Here is a 20,913-nt window from a genome sequence, read left to right on the forward strand (position 1 = left end):
TGTCATGACACTTGTGCTTTAGCATTACTTTTAAAAAAGGGGAAGAAGAGAAAAACAGGCACTTAGAATATTTTTATTCTTTTCAATTAAAAATAATAGTTCAAATAAATACTAGCAACTTCATCATAAAAATAGATTATGGCTTTTATCAGTTAAGGCTGGGTATTTCAGTTTTCCTGCCAGTACTAACAGAATAATAAAGTGTTTATACATCATAGGATGAGTATAATTACATGATTTTGGTGCTATTTTTATCACTGTGTTTTAAAATATATCTACCCTTGAATGACCAAATACTGAAGAACTGTGGTGCTGTCTGAAAGCGTGATTCAGGGCAGCGCTAAACACATGCTGAGCCTGCCTTTAAGTTTCCCTAAGTATTAGTAACACAGACAGTGTGAGAAGAGGGTATTCTGAGAGCTATTTAGAATAACAACTTATAATATTTTAAGGCAATGTGAATGATCAGTGCAAATTTTGCTTCAGTGTTGAATTTTCCCTGATGGTAACTATTTTAAATATGTGACCCAAATTCTTCCATATACTGAAAGGCAAGAACGTTGTTATGTGGGATTAAGCAGGGTAAAGATGTCCTATACAAAGGAAAAACACAATCGTGACCCATTTAAAACTTGAGAGCCCAGTTTTAAATACCATCAAGGTGAGAGCAGTAGACTTCATCTCTGTGAAGTCAATGCCCAGAGATAAATTATTCCTGAAGACACAAATGGGAAGAAAGAGACATGTGAAATAGCTTTCATCATGTAGGCAGAGCTTATTAATGTAAGTTCCTTTTCATCCGCTCCTCCCTCTGTCCCGGGATGTGAGATTTCCTAGGCGGAGCAGAATCCTTTCTCCTAACAGTACTTCCTCTAGTACCTATCTATTGTATAGAAAATCAGAGCATTTAAGCTCCCTGACAGAGCCATGTACCAGTCTCCTATTAGAGACAGTTTTACAACTGCAGAATATATATATCTTGGAAGTTTCAGAATGGCACTTATGGTTGGGGAACTAGTATATTTCTTGACGTGAGTTTCATCTAACTGAAAGACGATTTATCAACAGTTGTCCGGAGCGCGCCGTTTTACACAGCTGGGAGACAGGAATTGTGCTATGGAATACTGCAGTGCTCCTCCCATTTTAAACAAGCAGCTTCCAGTAGGCTGCTTTCTGAGCTATTTAAAAATAAAGGGCATTATTTTAAATATGGTTGGAAATAACAGGAAAACTGTTAGGATTCCACATAGTCTTTTGGCTCAAGGGCCAGGGCTATTTATTATTAATCCCCTTTTGAAAACCTCTTCTTTGTTCCTTGAATGTAACAAATGTTCAGCAAGTTGGGCAAGGTGCAGGCTTGCTGAAGTCCTGAGGTGATGGATGTTGGATTTCACTGGGCTGGAAACTATGCAAAATCTCTAAATATAGCAGAGGAGGTTTAATAGCCTAAGTCAACTCTATCAACATTTTTTCATTGAAGTGTATTGAACTTGCGGCAAAATTTAGGAGATTCTTGGAGAAACCAACCATCTGGGCCTTAAAGAGCTCTAAGGAGCCAATTACCTGTATGCAGTCTGTTGAGATTCTGCTACATTATAACTTTCAACACTGGAGTTGCAATTGGCTCTCGGGATGTCAACTGTATTTAGAGTCTACCAGCGAGGAGCTCAGAATCTGAGGGACCTGAAGAGGTAAGGATTTGAGGAATACTTTAGTCCAAAAGCCTTAAAAACCATCAGACCATATACTGTATACTTCTAAAGTGAATTATGCATAAGTCTGTGCAAACTACAACATATATTGCAATAACATTCTCAAAAAACCCTAGTATATTTTAGCATTATTATTAAGTTATATAAAATACATCTTTATAAAAGTACAGATTTTTTTAAAAGTTTAAATTATACCCACTGAAATAGATAGCCAGGCTCACTTTTTAGTACTAAAATAAGGTTTTATCAATCTAAATTATTGCTTAGTCCTATGGAGCCATTAGAAACCTGTGACAAATAAAAATGAAGTCCTATTTCTTAAGGAAAAGTCCTAAAAATTCAGCTGTCATTAAGTCTGTCAGCTTTTCAACTGACGAATCTTCCATAAAACTGAAGGATGCTACCCATGGCTTGGTTTGTCAGGATCCAAAGTTGAGTCTGGTTGTAAAGTTCCTACTTGTGCCAGGAAGCTGTTGGTTTGTTGTCCCCAATCGTAGCAGTCTGGAGCAAAACTTAAAAAGAAAAAGATATTTCAGTCCCTTGAAACATTATACTTACTGTTGATGACATCTATTTTAGGTAGATAGAACCGGGATTTTCTATAAACTAGAGACAGTCTCAAAGTTTCGTAAGTAGCTTCTTGAAGCCCATTTTCCCACAAAGCAGTGTTATGCACAGTGGCTAGAAGTCTGCCCACAAAAGTCTACTGAACTCTGTAGAGCCCAGAAGTGTAGTATTACTAGAACCATAAAGCGATCACCATGTATAACAAAGTTTTAGCAACAAATTGTATCTGAATCCTAATGCAGAATACAGCTCACCACCTGTGTGTCTTTGGACAAACAATTTATGGCACATCTGTGGAATGGGAGTATTACTAGTAACTACCTCATTGGGCTTTTGTAGGTTAACACCTGTAAGCACTTAGAACAGTATCTTAATATAGAGTTAGCACGCTGTAATGTAAGTTTCTATTATTATTCTCATCTATGTAGTATTCTACACAGGTAGTGAGGTCTCCCCTGGCTCTGTGTCCCCTTCAGGCGAGGGGTCAGGGCTGCTCCAGCAGGGTACGGAGGGACGGGTGTTGCTAGTAGAAAATGCAAAGGGGTAAGTGGGTGCGAGACCAGTTTTAGGGAAGAGGGTTTGGACAACTTTCGACCGCAGACGCTCACTTCCAGAGTAGCTCTGTTCTTTACATCTGCTGGCCTGGTGGACTGGTCTGCTTTCCTCTTTTTTCCCAAATGCCATCTTTTATTCTATCTGACCAGAATTTCTCTGCTCTCTGAACCACTGAGAAAGCAACGTATTCTCCCAGCTTTTGCTCAGTTCTCCTATCCCTAAAACAAGGGCACTTTTCAGAGTTCTTTTAAGGTTTTGTAAGGACTTTTACATAAGGATAAGGAGTAGAAAAGCAAGAATGTCTTCTTTTATCACTTTGTCCCAGAGGAAAAACATAAAGTTTACATTAAAATGTTAACGATAGGTCTTTAAATTCACAATGATTGCATAAGATAGCCTTTACTTCTAAGAAACATTCAGCTGGAGCTTCCCTTTCACAGGAACAGTACAGGGTCCTGGGGGACAAGCAGAGAGAAGAGGGGCTCGCAAGCACCAGGTCAGCCCTTTTGGCCCCTCTTGCCGTTGCTGGCCTTGAAGTCCCAGATCCACAGATGGCAAGAGGGGCCAGGATGGTCGCTGGGCAGCGGAGTGCGGCTGAAGCCTCAGCAGGCTGAGGGAGGGCAGCAGCTTGGCACTCCTCCTGCCCGTGGCAGTGGGGAGTCACGTAATCCTGGGACAGGGTCTCTGCTCTGGGTGCAGTCACTTTCACTTACTCAGGTGCTTCCCTCCTCTTTCTGTCTGCCTCACTCTACCTCCAGCTCTGGAGTTTCCATGTAGGAATTTTCTTTCCGTTTGAATCCATTTCTTTGGTGCAGCCCTCCCCCTCCTAACCGTGCCTCTCTAACATGAACTAGGGTCTTACCTTCCCTGAAGTCCCTGAGGGGCAATGTTCCAGGCGAGGTCATCGTCACTGTCGTATCTTCGAGGGTTGTCAAAGAAATAAGATCTGGGACTGAATCCATGGCTGGGGACCATTCCAGGGTTGGTCTAAAAAGACAGTTGATTGTTCAGCCTCTTTTCAGACAGTGTGCCTCGCGCTAGACAAAGATAAATCAGATCTCTTTCTTGCAGGAGACTAAGGATCTTCTACTCCTCTGGATGGAGGATGGACCTGTTCAGCTGGGCCGTTCATTTCAGTTGCTTTTATATGTAAGAGAGATTAACTTTTTCTTTTATCAGTAGGGACAAAATCTTCTTTCAGAGTCCTGCTTACAACAATGAATTATCATTGTTTTAATCCCTTATCAAAAAAAGCCAGACATTACCAAATTAGCCAAACTAGAGTAGACAGTACCAGATTAGATATAAATCCATATAATGATGTAAGCATTCACAAAAAATTAGACTAATGAAATCATGATGAATTCATTTTGAGAGGGTTTCTTGTCCTGCTTCTATAATCATTTCATCCTGTTTCTGTCCCCAAGCTGAGTTCACCTCTCAAAAAACTTCAGAGGGCTGGTGTCATGCAAGCAGAAGATCAGGACTATATCACATTGCAACCTAAATCTGGCGTAAAATCCAGCATTTGTCTGACATCCTTCTACATAGTATTAGTGGTGTATTTAAAAGTTAACCAACAGAGTATGAAACAAGCTCATTATATGACGGGTACCTATATGTGAATTCCTGCTTTTCTAAAACAAATCTAGCCAAATATAGGAAGCAAAGTGGAACTTATACAAGGTATTAAAATTTACTATTGTAGGGGCTGGCCTGGTGGTGTAGTGGTTGTTTGTGCACTCAGCTTCAGTGATGCAGGGTTCATGGGTTTGGATCCTGGGCGTGGACCTGCATACCACTCATCAAGCTGTGCTGTGGTGGCGTCCCACATACAAAATAGAGGAAGACCAGCAACAGATGTTAGCTCAGGGCCAATCTTCCTCCCCTCCCCGCCAAAACTTAGTATTTGTAGCAAGAATGTCTAGGCAAAAGAATGAAGTTGGACTCAGCTCACACCATACACAAAAAGTAACTCAAAATGGATTAAAGACTCCTAAATGTAAGAGTAAAAGCTATGCTATAAAACTCTTAGAAGAAAATATAAGGGCAAATCTTCATAACCTAGGATTTGACAAAGGATTCTTAGACGTGACACCAAAAGCATAAGAAACAAAAGAAAAAAACAGATAAATTGGACTTTGTCAAAATTTAAAACTTTTGTGTTTCAAAGGATAACAACAAGAAAGTGAAAAGAGAGCCACAGAATGTGAGAAAATATTTGCAAATCAAATATTTGACAAGGGACTTACATCTAAAATATATAAAGAACTCTCAACTCAATAATAAAAAGACAATCCAATTTTAAAATGGGCAAAGGATCTTGAATATACCTTTCTCCAAAGAAGATATAGAAATGGCCAAAAACACATGAAAAGATGCTGACCATCATTAAGCATCAGGGAAATGCAACTCAAAAGCCACAATGAATCAGGATATCTACAATCAAAAAGTCAGATAACAAGTTCCGGGGAAGATCTGGAGGAACCAGAATCTTCATATACTACTGCTGGGAATGTAAAATGGTGCACCCTTTCTGGAAAACAGCCTGGCGGCAAAAGGTTAAACATAGAGTTAGCATGTGACCCAGCAATTGCACTCCCAGCTATAGACCCAAGAGAAATAGACATATATTTACAGGGAAATTTGTACATGACTGTTTATGGCAGCATTATTCATAACAGCCAAAAGATGGTAACAACTCAAATGTCCATCAATGGACAAATGGATAAACAACATGTGGCATATCCATACAATGAATTTGGCCATAAAAAGGAATGAAGTACAAGGGCTGGCCCTGTGGCCGAGTGGTTAAGTTCGCGTGCTCCACTGCAGGCGACCCAGTGTTTCATCGGTTCGAATCCTGCGCACGGACATGGCACTGCTCATCAAACCACGCTGAGGCAGCATCCTACATGCCACAACTACAAGGACCCACAATGAAGAATATACAACTATGTACCGGGGGGCTTTGGGGAGAAAAAGGAAAAAAATAAAACCTTTAAAAAAAAAAAATCTGAGTTTAAAAAACAAAAAAGGAATGAAGTACTAATACATCCTAAAACATGGATGAACCTTGAAAACAGGCCAAGTGAAAGAAGTCAGTCACAGAGAATTGCATACTATATGATCTCATAGATATGAAAGTCCAGAATAGGGAAATCTCTAGATACAGGAAGTAGATCAGTAGTTGCTTGGGGGCCGGGGAGGGGGGTAGGATGTGGGGTGATAAAGGGTGTGGAGTTTATTTTTGAGGTGATGAAAATGTTCTAAAAACTGTGGTGATTGGTTGCACGTATCAGAATATACCAAAAACCATTAAACTGTAGACATGGAATGGGTGAATTGTATGGTATGGGAATTATATCTCAATAAAACTGTTTAAACAGAAAAATATATATGATATGGAGAGATTCTTTACAGTGCATTCAATCACTTGGGATGCTTATTAAGTTATTTAAAATGTAGATTCCCAGAACCTACCGCAGAGATTCTGATCTGGGTCCAAACACGGCCTAAGAATTGGTACTTACACCCTGCACCTTGAGGATTCTGATGTGGATGGCAAAGCGCTACACCGTTACAGCTCTAATGATGCCAAGTGTAGAGGCTTGTTTGTACCAACTAAATTATGGATATTAACGGTAGATAGCATTTTAAAGAAAGGACCCGCCTGCAGTGTGCTCTTTTAAAGTCAATGAGTGAGTGACATCAGCATCATACTGGTGTGAGTCATTCCTTTTTTCTCTCCTGTTCAATTTACAACTAATCTGACATCCAGAACTGAACAGAAGCACCTCCACCCAGCACACCAGGACAGCCAGAGATACATCCATCTGTACACCCAGAAGTGGGTTTACTGGACTTCAGAGGTTGCAGAGCCAGGGGAGTGGTGGTGGAGGCAGACGGGCGGCACCAGGCCAGAAGGACCTTTCTGTCAGAGGAGAGGAGGGTGATGGTGATGAGTAGGGGTCTGCCCAGCGGCGTGTACTGCAGCTGGAAGGACCTGTTGCTCTGAGAAGAGACTGCTGTGATCCACCCATGGACCTCTGGGACCCCTCCCATTCAAGGATTCCCCTACCAGGACATAGGCACAAAGCCCCAGGTACTAAACACACACCTCCCCCTACTCTGCTGCCACCCCCGTTTTTGTTTGTTTCTCCTCCAGCTTTTCTTTCTTTCTTTCTTTTTTTTTTTTTAATGCACATGCTCCCAACCTTAGTGAGGAGTCAGCGCTGGTAAGAGAAACCAAAAACTTGTGCTGTAGTGCCACCTGCTGGAAAACAAAAGGAAGGCTCCTAATTACCAATCGAATTGTTAAAATCAAAGTAAACAAAGCCTTACCTGATAAGAGAAATGCAGCTACTTCAAATGCGGTGAAAAACCCCGGTAATACGCTATCACACACACAAAAGAACAATTTCCAGCAATCAAACTCAAAGACATGGAATATTGTGATCTAACTGATCAAGAATTCAAAAGAGCTGTTATGAAGAAATTCAGTCAGGTAGAAGAAAATTCAAGAAAGGCAATACAATGATCTCAGGCATAAAATTAATGAACAGAAGGAGTACTTTACCAAACAGATTGAAATTCTAAAAATGAACCAAACAAATTCTCTAGCTGAAGAACTCAATAAATGAGATGAAGAATGCATTAGAAAGCATTAGAAATAGAGCCAATCAGATGGAAAAGAGAATAAACGAGTTCGAAGATAGGAATACAGAAATGATTCAGGTGGAAGAGGAGAGAGAACTATGATTTTTAACAAGTGAAGAAACCCTACGAGAACTCTGAGTCCATCAGAAGAGCCAACGTAAGATAAATGGGTATACTACAAGGAGAAGAGCGGGACAAGGGAGGAGAGAACTTATTTAAAGAAATAATAGCTGAGAAGTTCCCAAGCCTAGGGAAGAAACTGGATATACAAGTCTATGAAGCCGACAAAACACCTTACAACCTCAATGCAGAAAGACCTTCTCCAAGACACATTACAGTCATGCATTGCTTAATGATGGGGATACCTTCTGAGAAATGCATCATTAGGCAATGTGTCATTATATGCACATCATAGAGCATACTTACACAAACCTAGATGGTATATAGCCTTCTACATACCCAGGCTACATGGGACTAAGCTTAGGGGACCACCATTGGATATGCAATCCATTGTTGGCCTTCGAAACATGTTTATGCGGCTCATGACTGTATATTAAAACTGTCAAAAGTCAATGATAAAGAAAGAATTTTAAAGGCAGCCAGGTGGGAAAAAAGGTAGCCTACAAAGGGACCCCCATTAGGCTATCAGCAGATTTCTCAGCAGACACACCACAGGCCAGGAGAGAGTGGAATGACATAGTCCAAGTATTGAAAGATTAAAACTGCCAGCCGAGAATACTCTACCCTGCAAAGTTACCCTTCAGACATGAAGGGGAAATAAAGGCTTTCCCAGATAAACAAAAGCTGAGGGAGTTCACCACTATGAGACCTGCCTTATAAAAATGTTGAAAGGACCTCTTCAAACTGAAATGGAAAGACGAAAGCACACAAAACTCTGATAAAAGTGACAATTAGAAAACTGCAACTCTTTTTTAGAATAGCATATTAAACAATAATAACATAAAAGTTAAAGGAAAAGAGCACTTAATATAACTGTAGCTCCTACAACTTGGTAACAAAATCACAGCATAAAAAGGGAATGTGTGACATCAAAAATACAAAAGGGGGGGCCAGCCCTGTGGCCAAGTGATTAAGTTTGCACGCTCCACTTCGGCGGCCCAGGGTTCCGCTGGTTTGGATCCTGGGCGTGGACATGGCACCACTCATCAGGCCATGCTGAGGCGGCATCCCATGTAGCACAGCCAGAGGCACTCACAAGTAGAATATACAACTATGTACTGGAGGGCTTTGGGGAGAAGAATAAAAAAAGAAAAAAAATAAGATTGGCAACAGTTGTTAGCTCAGGTGCCAATCTTTAAAAAATATATATATATATAAAAGAGAAGGAGTAAAAGGGTGAAATCTTTATGGGTGAATGAAGATAAACTGCTATCAGCAGAAAAAGGACTATTTTGTCTATGAGATGTTTTATGTAAACCTTAAAGCAAAAATCTAGAGCAGACACACCAAACATAAAAAAAAGGGGAGAGTGAGCAAATCATCATGGAAAACCACCAACTTACAAAGGTAGACAAAAATCAAAGAAAAAAGAAGTAATAGACAAAATAACCAAAAGGCAAAAGATGAAATGGCAGTAGCAAATCCTTACATATTAATAATCACGCTAAATGTAAACAGATTGAACTCACCAGTCAAAAGGCACAGAGTGGCTGGATGGATAAAAAAACAAGACCCAACTATGTGTTGCCTACAGGAGACTCATTTCAGCTCTAAAGACACATACAGGCTCAAAGTAAAACAATGGAAGATGATATTTCCAAGCAAACAGAAACCAAAAGAAGCCAGGTATAGCTTACACTTATATCAGACAAAACAGACTTCAAGCCAAAAAGGATAAGAAGATACAAAAAAGGTCATTATATAAGGATAAAGAGGTCAATACATCAAGAAGATATAACAATTGTAAATATATACACTCCCAACACCCAAGCACCAAAATACATTAAGCAAATACTGACAGATCTTAAAGGAGAAACAGAAAACAATGCAATAATTGTAGGGGACTTCAGTACCCCACTATGAGCAATGGATAGATCATTCAGACAGAAAATTCAACAAGGAACCACTGGAATTGAACCACACTTTAGAACAAATGGACTTAAAAGACATACAGAACATTTCATCCAACAGTAGCAGAGTAGTCATTCTTCTCCAGTACACATGGAACATTCTCCAGGATACATCATATAACAGGCTACAAAACGAATCTCAGCAAATTTAAGACGAATAAAATCATACCAACTATCTTTTCTGACCACAATGGTATAAACTAGAACAAGAGGAAAGTGAGAAGATCTACAAATATGTGTCATACCAACTATCTTTTCTGACCACAATGGTATAAACTAGAACAAGAGGAAAGTGAGAAGATCTACAAATATGTGGAAACTAAACAACAAACTTCTAAACAACTAATGGCTCAAAGAAGAAATCAAAGAGGAAATCAAAAATTAAACATGAAAATGGAAATATATCAAATCTTGGGGGATGCAGCAAAAGCAGTTCTGAGAGGAAAGTTTATAGCAATAAATGCATATGTTAAGAAATCAGATCTCAAATAAACAACCTAACTTTACACTTCAACAAACTAGAAAAAGAAGAACAAATTAAGCCCAAAGTTAGCAGAAGGAAGGAAATAGTATAGATCAGAGCAGAAATAAATGAAATAGAAACCAGAAAAACAATAGAAAAGATCAATGAAACTAAGAGCTGGTTTTTCAAAAAGATAAAATTGACAAACCTTTGGCTAGACTAAGAAAACAGAAGACTCAAAATTAGAAATGGAAGAGGACACATTACAACTGATATTAACAGAAATACACAGAATCAGAAGAGACTACTATGAACAATTATATGCCAACAAATTACATAACCTAGAAGAAATGGATACATTTCTAGAAACACACAACCTATCAAGACTGAATCAGGAAGAAACAGAAAAATCTGAACAGACCAATAATGAGTACAGATTGAATCAGTAATCAAAAAACTTCCAACACAGACAACCCCAGGACCAGATGGCCTCACTGGAGAATTCTACCAAGCCTTTAAAGGATAATTAATACCAATTCTCCTCAAACTCTTCCAGAATATGAAGGAGGAGGGAACGCTTCCAAACTCATTCTATGAAGCCAGCATTACCTTGATACCAAAACCGGATATGGATACCACAAGAAAACTATCGGCCAATATCCCTGATGAATACAGATACAAAATTTCTCAACAAAATATTAGCAAACCGAATTCAACAATACATTAAAAGGATTATACACCATGACCAAGTGGGATTTATCCCTGGAATGCAAGGATGGTTTAACATATGCAAATCAATATATGTAATGTAATACATCACATCAACAAAAGGAAAGATAAAAATCACATGACCATCTCAATAGATGTAGAAAAAGCATTTGACAAAATACAACATCCTTTCATGATAAAAACTATTAACAGATTGAGTATAGAAGAACATACCTCAACATAATAAAGGTTACATACAACAAACCCAGAGCTAACGTTATACTCAATGGAGAAAAACAAAGCATTTCCTCTAAGATCAGGAACAAGACAAGGATGCCCACTCTCACCACTCCTATTCAATACAGTCATGTGCCACATAACATTATTTCGGTCAACAGTGGACTGCACATATGACCATGTCCCATAAGATTAGTACCTTACAGCCTAGGTGTGTAGTAGGCTATACCATCTACGTTGGTGTAAGTACATTCTGTGATGTTCTCACAATGATGAAATTATCTAACACATTTCTCAGGTGTCCCCCTCGTTAGGCAACACCTGACTGTACAGTACCAGAAGACCTAGCTAGAACAATTAGGCAAGACAAAGAAAGAAAGGCATCCAAACGAAAAAGGAAGAAGTACAACTGTCACTGTTTGCTGATGATATGATTTTATATAGAGAAAATCCCAAAGAGTCAATCAAAAAACTGTTGGAATTAATCAATGACTTCAGTAAAGTGACAGGATACAAAATCAACATACAGAAATCACTTGCATTCCGTTACACTAATGACAAAGCATCTGAAAAAGAAATAAAACAATTCCATTCACAATAGCACTAAATAAAATACTTAGGAATAAATTTATCCAAGGAAGTGAAAGATCTGTACAATGAAAACTACAAGACTTCGCTGAAAGAAATCAAAAACACAAACAAATGGAAGGACACCCCATGTTCATGGATAAGAATTAATATTGTTAAAATGGCCATACCCAAAGCCATCTACAGATTCAATGCAATTCCCATTAAATTACCAGAGGTGTTCTTCACAGAAATAGAAGAACCAATCCTAAAATATGTGTGGAACCACGAAAGACCCCGAATAGCCAGAGAAATCCTAAGAAAAAAGAACAGAACTGGAGGTATCATGCTTCCTGATTTCAAACAATACTACAGACCCATAGTAATAAAAACAGTATGGTACTGGCACAAAAATAGACACACAGATGAACTGAACAGAATAGAGAGCCCAGAATTAAATTCTGGCAAATATAGTCAACTAATATTCAAAAAGAGAGCCAAGAACACCCAATGGGGAAGGGACAGTCTCTTCAACAAATAGTGCCCGGAAAACTGTAGAAACAATGCAGAACAATGAAACTGAACCCATATCTCACACCACTTACAGAAATTAACTCGAAATGGATCAAAGACTTAAACATGAGACCTGATACCATAAAACTTTTACAAGAAAACGTATGAAGAAGCTCATTGATATTGCTCTTGGCAACAATTTTTTGGACATGATGCCAAAAGCACAAACAACAAAAGCAAAAATCAACAAATGAGACTACATCAAACTCAAAAGCTTTTGCACAGCAAAAGAAACAATTAACAAAATGAAAAGATAACCTACAGAAAGGGAGAAAATTTTTGCAAACCATGTATCAGATAACAGATTAATATCCGAAATATATAAAGAACGCATACAACTTAGAAAAATAAACAACCCTATTAAAAAATAGGCAGAAGAACTAAATAGATACTTTTCCAAAGAGGACATCCAAATGGCCAATAGGCACATGAAAAGATGCTCAACATCACTAATCATCAGGGAAACGCAAAGCAAAACCACAATGAGCTATCACCTCACACCTGTTAGAGTGGTTATCATCAAGAAGACAAGACACAACAAGCGCTGGTGAGGATGTGGTGAAAAGTGAATCCTTACACATTGTTGGTGGGAATGTAAATTGATCCAACCACCATGGAAAACAATATGGAGCTTCCTCAAAAACTTAAAAATAGATTTACCATATGATCCAGCAATTCACTTCTAGATATATACCCAAAAGAAAGGAAAGCAGGATTTCAACAAGATATATGCACTCCCATGTTTACTTCAGCATTATTCACAATAGCCAAAATCTGGAAACAATGCAAATGCCCATCAACAGATGAATGGATAAAAAAAGATGTGGTACATATACAGAATGGAATATTATTCAGCCATGAGAAAGGAGGATATCCTGCCATTTACAACATGAATGGACCTTGTGCACATTATGCTAAATGAGCTAAGTCAGACAGAGAAAGACAAGTATTATAAGATATCACTTACATGTGGAATCTAAAAAAAGAATCAAACTTGTAAAAAACGGAGTAAAATGATGGTTACCAGAGGATGATGGGAGGGAGGATAAGATTGAGTTTTAAGGATACAAACTTGTAGCAAGTAGTAAATAAGCCATAGAGATCTAGTGCACAGTATAATGAATACAGACAATATTGTACTATAATTATGTAATGTGATAAATATCACTACAATGGCAATCACAGTACAATACATAAATGTATCAAAGTAACACACTGTACACATTAAATTTATACAATGTTACTTGTCAAAGTTATTCATTAAAAAAATAAAGCCAATGAATATCAGTTAAATTATAAATTTCTCCCCAAAAGAATATTAGACTGTTTTTTCTCCAATTACAGAAGTTATAGATAGTAATAAGATTATTATTAAGTCATACATAACAGACATTTAGTTTCTTCTCCAAACCTTAGTATGCTAAGGAAAGCCACAGGGTAGCAGAGTAATGAACATCATGGACTCAGGAGCCGACTGCCTTGGTGTGAATCCTGGCGCTGTCTCCTACTAGCCATGTAGCCTTCAGCCTCAGTTTCCTCATCTAAGCATGAGTATAATCGTTTTGCCTCACAGGGTTATTGTGAGAATTAAAGAATTTAATATATTTAAAGTGCTTAGATCAAAGCCTAGTATATACAAACAGTTACAAGTGTTAGCTGTTTTTACCAAACTCTGTATGTAATAATGGCAGTAACTCTGGTAGTCTTGCCCAAGGATATTTATGAACAACACTGGTGCTCCACCAAGCCAAACTGGACAGTCAAGTTACCTGCTAATGAGAGTTACTTCATAGGTAGAATATAACAAAGGAAAAATGTTTTTCTATTTGTGATTATGCATCCTTCATACTGAGTCCACTCCCTCACGCTAAATTAGGAGATAATGTCGTTTAGGGCATAAAGAATCATTTGAATTCACACATGTGCTACTGTGGGGCAGTGTGGTCCATGGACTGCTGGAGGTCCCTGAGATCCCTTCAGGGATCCACAAGGTCAGAGCTATTTTCAAAATTAGCATATTAAGATGGTATTTGCCTTTTCCATCGTGTCGGCATTTGCACTGATGGCGCAAAAGCAGTGGTGAGCAAAAGTGCGGCCGCGTTACCACTGATCAAAGCAGCAGCACCCACCGCACGAGCAGCGGCCGTGTTCACCACCAATCACAGTTACAAAACCAGTTTCGCTTAATGTCCTGACGGAGCAGTAAAAGTTATTAATTAAATCTCAGCCCTTAAGCCTGTCTTTTTAACATTCTGTGTGAGAAAATGGAAAGTATGCATAAGGCACTTCTGTCCCAAGATGACTGTTTTGAGGAAAAGCACTTGTACAGCTGTTTGAGCTGTAGCTACGGTTTCACGCAGCCTGAGAGAACTCAGACAGACCACGCTTCTTCAGACGTGGAGATTCGGCAGACACTGTCTCAAAGTGAGGGAAGTGAGCTGTCACATCAAGGAGAACAAGTGACAGTACTTGTTACCACTGATCAAATCCGAGCTTTTAAGCAAAAATTAAAGCTTTGGAAAATGTGTATTCCCTACCACAAGGTTGGCTTGACAGCTTCCCAATACTTAAAGATTTTTCTGAGGAGACCAGATTTTTTTTTTTTGGTATTGTATAATGAAAACTTAACATGTGGAAGATCAGCATAACTTGGTAAACCAACATTTTCCAAATGACCAATGCATCATATTACAAAACCACGCATGGAGAAAAGTTCCATCAAAGTGCAAGATAAACCAACGCATGTTGATATATAACACAATCTGAGAAGTTCACTGATAAGGTTTTAGATCCTATATTGCAACTAACTTGTAAGAAATTACAACTTCTTGAGTTTGGGTGTAGTAGCAAAGAAGAATATTCACAATTACATTAAAAGGCTATTAAAATCCTCCTGTTTTTTGCCACCACCTATCTCTGTGTCCATGTACTCCAAAAAACAACATATCACAACACACTGAATGCAGAAGCAGATACGAGAATCTTGTCTGTATCTGAAGCCTGACATTAAAAAGAGCCACAAAATTTTAAAGCAATACTACTCTTCTCACTAATTTATTTTCTTTTGAAAAACATAGTTCTTTTTCATAAAAATGTTTTATGGTAACATGATGAGTTTATTATTTTTAATGAATAAATAAGCATTTAAAAAAATTTCGCACACGCACAAACACACCTCCAAACAAAAGGTTTTTGGGATTCTCTATAATTTATCAGTGTAAAGTGTCCTGAGACCAAAAAGTTTGAGAACGACCCCAGAAAATACCCGAAACGGTAGATATATTCCAATACAATAGCCAAGTACCTCTATATACAGAGTGCGCTAAAGATGACGTTTCCCTAGACAATGAGATCTGAGAGGACAGATTAGACTATCAAAATTATTCTGTACTCATTTAATAAAATGGTACTTTGAACAATATCACATTAGCTCTGACTCCCTAGGATTCAGGTGTGTACTCTCTCATCAGACTGCCTTGGGTGTAGGGAGTACAGTAGCTAAGCCTCTGAAACACTAGAGATGAAAACCAGGTGATGAAAAGGCACGTGGGGGGCCCAGGGGAGCACTCGGTGAGCACTAGGATTTTTCCCGAAGAGACTCCTCTCTTCTCCCTTAGTCAAAGGTTCCCAGAAAACTTCAGCTGTCTGTCTGCAGAGAAGGAAGGGAAACAAGGCGCTGGACTCAGCCTAGAATCGGCAGCCTTTCACACATTCCTTTCCCAGCGATGAGGCAGTGTTTGGGATCTGACTTTACAGGTTTTCCCAAAGCAAGTAAAGCTCAGATAAAGTGCAGAACCACTGCTCTGCAGCTAAAAATAGTGAAAAGGGAGGAAACCGATCCTGAGAACTAGAAAACTTTGCCCACGGCCATTCTCTCTTCAAGGGGCCTCACTCAGGCTGTGCTTCTCCACCACCCACCCGACTCCTGTCTCACTTCTTTTTCTTCTATTCCTGGCTCACGAGTGACTACTAGAGATGAATAAGAAAAAACAAGATAAAACACAACAGGTTGGTATTGTATCTATGCTTTCTGTACCACCCACACTTTGCTCACATTGGCCAAAAACCATTCATTCTACTTTTCTGTGGGTTTCATAACGCAGTGATTCAAAGTTCCACCACTAGTTAGTGCCACTGGAATAATTTATGGAGCAGGGTGCCCAGGAGCTCCCTCAGTCTACCAGGTTTTTTGTTTTCTGACTTGCCCTCATGAAGACACTTATATAAAGTTGGCTGAGCAGAAATACGACCATACTGGGGAGTGGCTCTAGTATTCTTCACAACAATTTGTGTGTGTGTGTGTGTGTGTGTGGTGAAGCAGATTGGCCCTGAGCTAACATCCGTGCCAGTCTTCCTCTATTTTGTATGTGGGAAACCACCTCAGCATGGCTTAATGAGAGTGTGTGGGATCCGAACCCACGAACCCTGGACCACCAAAGTGGAGCGCATGAACTTAACCACTACACCTCCAGGCTGGCCCCCACAATAATGTTTTTATTTCCCTATTACGCCAATCCCTAATCCCCAGCCAGCAGAACACAGGGGTGAAGACCTGAATTACTGTTCTCTATTTTCCTTTGCTAAAAGTAAAACTTATATTTGGTTCATGGCAAGTGACAGCTCAAATACTAGTGAGGATGTTGTTGCATTGGGAGAGTTAATCACGAGCTCCAGGGCTTGAGATGTAATTTCATTTCTTTTGTGAAATAAAGCTAAACTGAAGAACATACTTCCCTCAAAAGAGAATCAAGAGAAAAGAAAGTCTCAATTAAATAGACAAGGGAACTTTTTATATCACAATAGGATGGAAGAGGCTCTCGATTGAAAATCTAAGAAAAAATCCTGACTGTATATGTTTTATGATTAGAATTAGGAGATATTTTCTGCAAATAGAAAATGGTTTACTTACAAGGTCCTTTGTAGGATTCCTAACTCGGAAGAAGTAAACTACTAAGGTGGTAGGTAAGAGCTCCCACACAAAAAGGACCACTCCAAATACTACATAGCCGGCATCTCCCAGCTGATTCTTCAGATCTGCCTGTTGAAAGAGAGGGAGAAAAAGGAGAGTCACTAGACTGAGGGCAGAGGAAACAAGTTTGATTTGAGTCTTTCCAATGTGAACAGAGACTAATTCTAATACGACCTCATTCCTTTCCCCTAAGATGTGCATGTTGAAATCAAGTAATAGTAATGGTCCAGACCTCCGGTTGGGGGTTAAACCATACAGGATGGATAATTATCCTCTTCAAAATATTCAAAGACAGAATCTGCTAATCTCTGGTGTTTTATTACTTCACTCTCCAAAATCTTCTTTATGTCCACATTAAGTCTCTCAAGTTGAAGCTGATTTTATTTTTTTCAACAAGTCAATAATAAGAATGTTACTTTGCCTCCTCTCAAATCCTTGGGAGCAGCACATGACTGTGACCCTTGGTCTCACTCCTAGGATGAACATGTCAATTTTTAAACTTCTCTTCACATTAACTATGTCCTATTTAACCTTTAAAGCTTATTGCAGGCTAGATTGTCTAGAAAAAAATTCCCAGAGTCCAGGATGTCTGGCTTCTGGTCCAGTGAGATGGCCGAATTGACTTGGTGTCACGGTGTCTCCCTCGCACCACAGGGCAGATGGAAGGTGTGTGAGGAACGTGCTCAGCTGGGTTTGGGCAACACCATCAGTAAGGCCATCATTTCAAAGAACGATAATGTGCCAAAATTAAGCCAAAAAGGGCCGATTGCCTTTTTCCTCCTGTGTTACATCATATTTAAAGTACAGTAAACGAAACTAATCATGCTATTCCTCAGAAAGATTACTCTCCAACTTTGCTCTCATATTCCATCTCTAATATGTCTCAGTAGTCTGTTGTTCTTTTTCCATCCTACACGAATAACGTGTGCAAGGCGAGGCCATTTGTTCTGCTTGCTCCAAGATTATTTTGGTCGTAACACACAGGTTTAGATATCTATAAATAAGTATCCCCTAAAAACCACAAAATTTAAAAAGTTGTGATATTTTAAATTTGTTATAATTACAAGATTATAACTTACTATAATTATAATTGAAAGAAAAATTTAAATATTTATTTTGTTAAAACCAAATCTCTTGTTGTTTAATGGGTACAGAGTTTCAGTTTGAGAAGATGATAAAATTCCAGAGATGGATGGTGCTGATGATTGCACAGTAATGTGAATGTACTCAATGCCACTGAATTGTACACTTACAAATGGTTAAAAGAGTAGATCTTATGTATATTTTACTACAATAAAAAATCCTTTGTGTATTATGATGTCTCTAATTTATCATTATTTAAAGTTTAGATTTTTATATATTTGATTTTCTCAAAAAAGGGCACACCTTTAGCAGTGCCTTGCCCAACTTCTTCCCATCCTATATTTATGGTTTGGGTTTGGGTTGGGGGGGTGGTGGTGGTTATTGTTGTTTTAATCCTTCCTAATTATAATACCTTGCATGTCCCTCTTCTGAAGTTTACCTTATCCTTCAGGTTAAACTTATCATGGTCATTTTACTCTTTCTTCCAGAGTCTTAATTCAGTCTGGTTTTTTTTGTTTTCCTTGGTGAGGAAGATTGGCCCTGAGCTAACATCTATTGCCAATCTTCCTCTTTTTTTCCCTTCCCAAAGCCCCAGTACATAGTTGTATATCCTAGTGTGAGTCCTTCCAGTTCTTCTATGTGGGATGCTGCCACAGCATGGCTTGATGAGCAGTGTGTAGGTCCACGCCCAGGATGCAAACCAGTGAACCCCAGGCCGCCAAAGCAGAGCACACAATCTTATCCACTACACCACCAGGCTGGCCCCCTCAGGCCAGGTTTTGAGCACTGTTGGGATTTTAGAAGTGGACTTGTATATAGCTGGGTATTCAGCATTTTTCCAGGAAAAGCTAAGGTGCTTTTGCAATTCAATCCAGTAGACTCCTACTACAGAAGTTCTATTTCTTTATCGTAATGGCTTATCTGTGTGTCTCTTTTCCTCAGTGGATATAAACTCCTACAGCAAGAAGTGAATCTGTTCATGTTCATATCCCCAGCCCTTTGTCCAGGGCCAGAGACAAAGAATCAGTATTCCTCAAATGAGAGAATGCTAACTCATGCTCATTCTTTTTTATTTTGAACTATTGTGAACATGGATGCCAAATGATATTTCACTACCTTGGTTCATTTGCTTTATAATTTATGAATTTCTGGAATAGATTTTTTTAAAAAGTATCATATTGAGATCACTGATAAAATTAGCTTTTAATAATACCTGAGTATCCTCAGTTACTGTTGTCTAGATTTCCTCAAATGTTGTGAGTGTACATGCTCCATTAAAAAAATTCTCTTAACTTCACAGTTTTATGTATTTTCTGAAACCTGAATACAATTTGTTTTACCTCTGCAAATTTCACCCTTTAAAAAGACCATCTTACATTTACATGGAAGTGCTTTAAAAAAAAATTAAGTACTTCTCGACAGGAGCCCTAGAAAGTAGAAAGGAGAAGTGTGTGTGTGTGTCTTGGTGTGTGTATACATATATATCTCTCCCAGTTTTCTCAGAAGACCAGAGCTGGAACAAGGCAGGTACTATGATCCCATTTAACAGATGAGGATGCAGATACCACACAGGTAAGTGACTCTCAAGGTCGCCCAGCTATTTAGCAGCAGAAGCAAGGAACTCATCCCCCTCTGCCACATGGGATGCTGCAAAGCAAAGCATTCAGGTGACGCCCTAGGGGCCCCCACTGACCTGGTCTGACACATTATACCAGTCGTAATCAAAGGAGTGGACGTTGTTGCTCTGAGAAAATGACAAGATGAACAGGTTGTAGCAAGCTCGGGAGGCATAAAGCAGGATGACGGTCACACCGATGGCAGTCACTTGACACACGGAGGAGCCCTGGAAAAGTGGGAGCCATGAGAGGTGCGCCCATTCCAGGTCCAGGACACCAGCCTCCCCCCAGAACAGGGCCTGTGTTTGGACCTGGTACACCCTTCGGATCTCAGAGGCACTCAGTCTCCTCCAACCCTCTGTCAGACCCTCCACCCTCAGAACTCAATCCTCACCGCAAACCTCAACTCATTCCACACCCCTTCCTACAATTTCAAATTCATGTCCACATAGATGCTTCAAAACCTGCAACTTGATTTGGAGATGCCTTTAACAGTACTAAAATACTGGCCATTTGCCTACGGCCTAGGTTTCTAAGAACAAGAAAGTCAGATGGCTCATTTTGTTAAGTCTCTGAGAGCCTCTGCTCAGCTCCGAGAGGACCCACTCATCTTAGGAGCCCAGTACCGGGCCTCTGGCTTGGGGACAACCAAGCAACCTCAGACGGATGGTGGCTGGAGAGAGCAGTGCTGCTGGCAGTGGCTCTGGGCAGTGAGCGCATCCTCAAAACCCAGAATCTGCTACGCCGGGAGCAGTGGAGTCCCCATGTGACTCAGGGCTTGGAATTATGTGGAAATCAGTGATTTGTGCCCCAATTTATGAAGCCAGCAATTTCCAAAATCAGTTGAAGGACCTCTAGCTAGAAACAGATAGTTCACATAACCAAAACACTGAAATTGATTTTTGAGTTTTGCATTTGGAAGTCATTAACTAAATCCAAGATATTATTTTATTTTGCCAGCAACACATTGTGAGCTTGTTTGCCACAGGGGTGACCTAAGTGGTATTCTGACAATCTAAAATTTAACCCCTCCCGTGAAAACCACAATTCTGTTTTTAAAAGCCTTAGATAGCCCCTATATGGGACACAACATAAACAACAGAGAAAGTTACGG

The 20,913-nt window shown here is 39.3% G+C and overlaps 2 protein-coding genes across 5 annotated transcripts in view; one reads left to right on the top strand and one right to left on the bottom strand.

Moving 5' to 3' along the window:
• Window positions 1-4,933, top strand: part of ERO1B (endoplasmic reticulum oxidoreductase 1 beta) — a 63,865-nt gene extending 58,932 nt beyond the window's left edge. The window contains exons 16-17 of the mRNA XM_070228876.1: window positions 3,906-3,983; window positions 4,262-4,933. Coding sequence (XP_070084977.1) covers window positions 3,906-3,983; window positions 4,262-4,265 — 82 coding nt within the window. The 3' untranslated portion in view covers window positions 4,266-4,933. The remainder of the gene's footprint in view (window positions 1-3,905; window positions 3,984-4,261) is intronic.
• Window positions 58-20,913, bottom strand: part of GPR137B (G protein-coupled receptor 137B) — a 51,100-nt gene continuing 30,244 nt past the window's right edge. For 2 of the 4 annotated variants that reach the window (XM_023647052.2, XM_023647062.2), the window contains exons 4-8: window positions 19,877-20,026; window positions 17,041-17,169; window positions 3,697-3,821; window positions 2,117-2,224; window positions 58-1,683 (exon numbers count right to left, since the gene is read on the bottom strand). In XM_023647052.2, the coding sequence (XP_023502820.1) occupies window positions 1,668-1,683; window positions 2,117-2,224; window positions 3,697-3,821; window positions 17,041-17,169; window positions 19,877-20,026 (528 nt within the window). In that variant the 3' untranslated portion in view covers window positions 58-1,667. Of the gene's footprint in view, window positions 1,684-2,116; window positions 2,225-3,696; window positions 3,822-15,658; window positions 15,781-17,040; window positions 17,170-19,876; window positions 20,027-20,913 lie in introns of those variants that run through there. The other 2 variants (XM_023647070.2, XM_070228889.1) reach the window with 2 other exon arrangements.

Source organism: Equus caballus, chromosome 1 (assembly GCF_041296265.1).
Source record: "Equus caballus isolate H_3958 breed thoroughbred chromosome 1, TB-T2T, whole genome shotgun sequence".
In the NCBI taxonomy this organism is placed as follows: domain Eukaryota; kingdom Metazoa; phylum Chordata; class Mammalia; order Perissodactyla; family Equidae; genus Equus; species Equus caballus.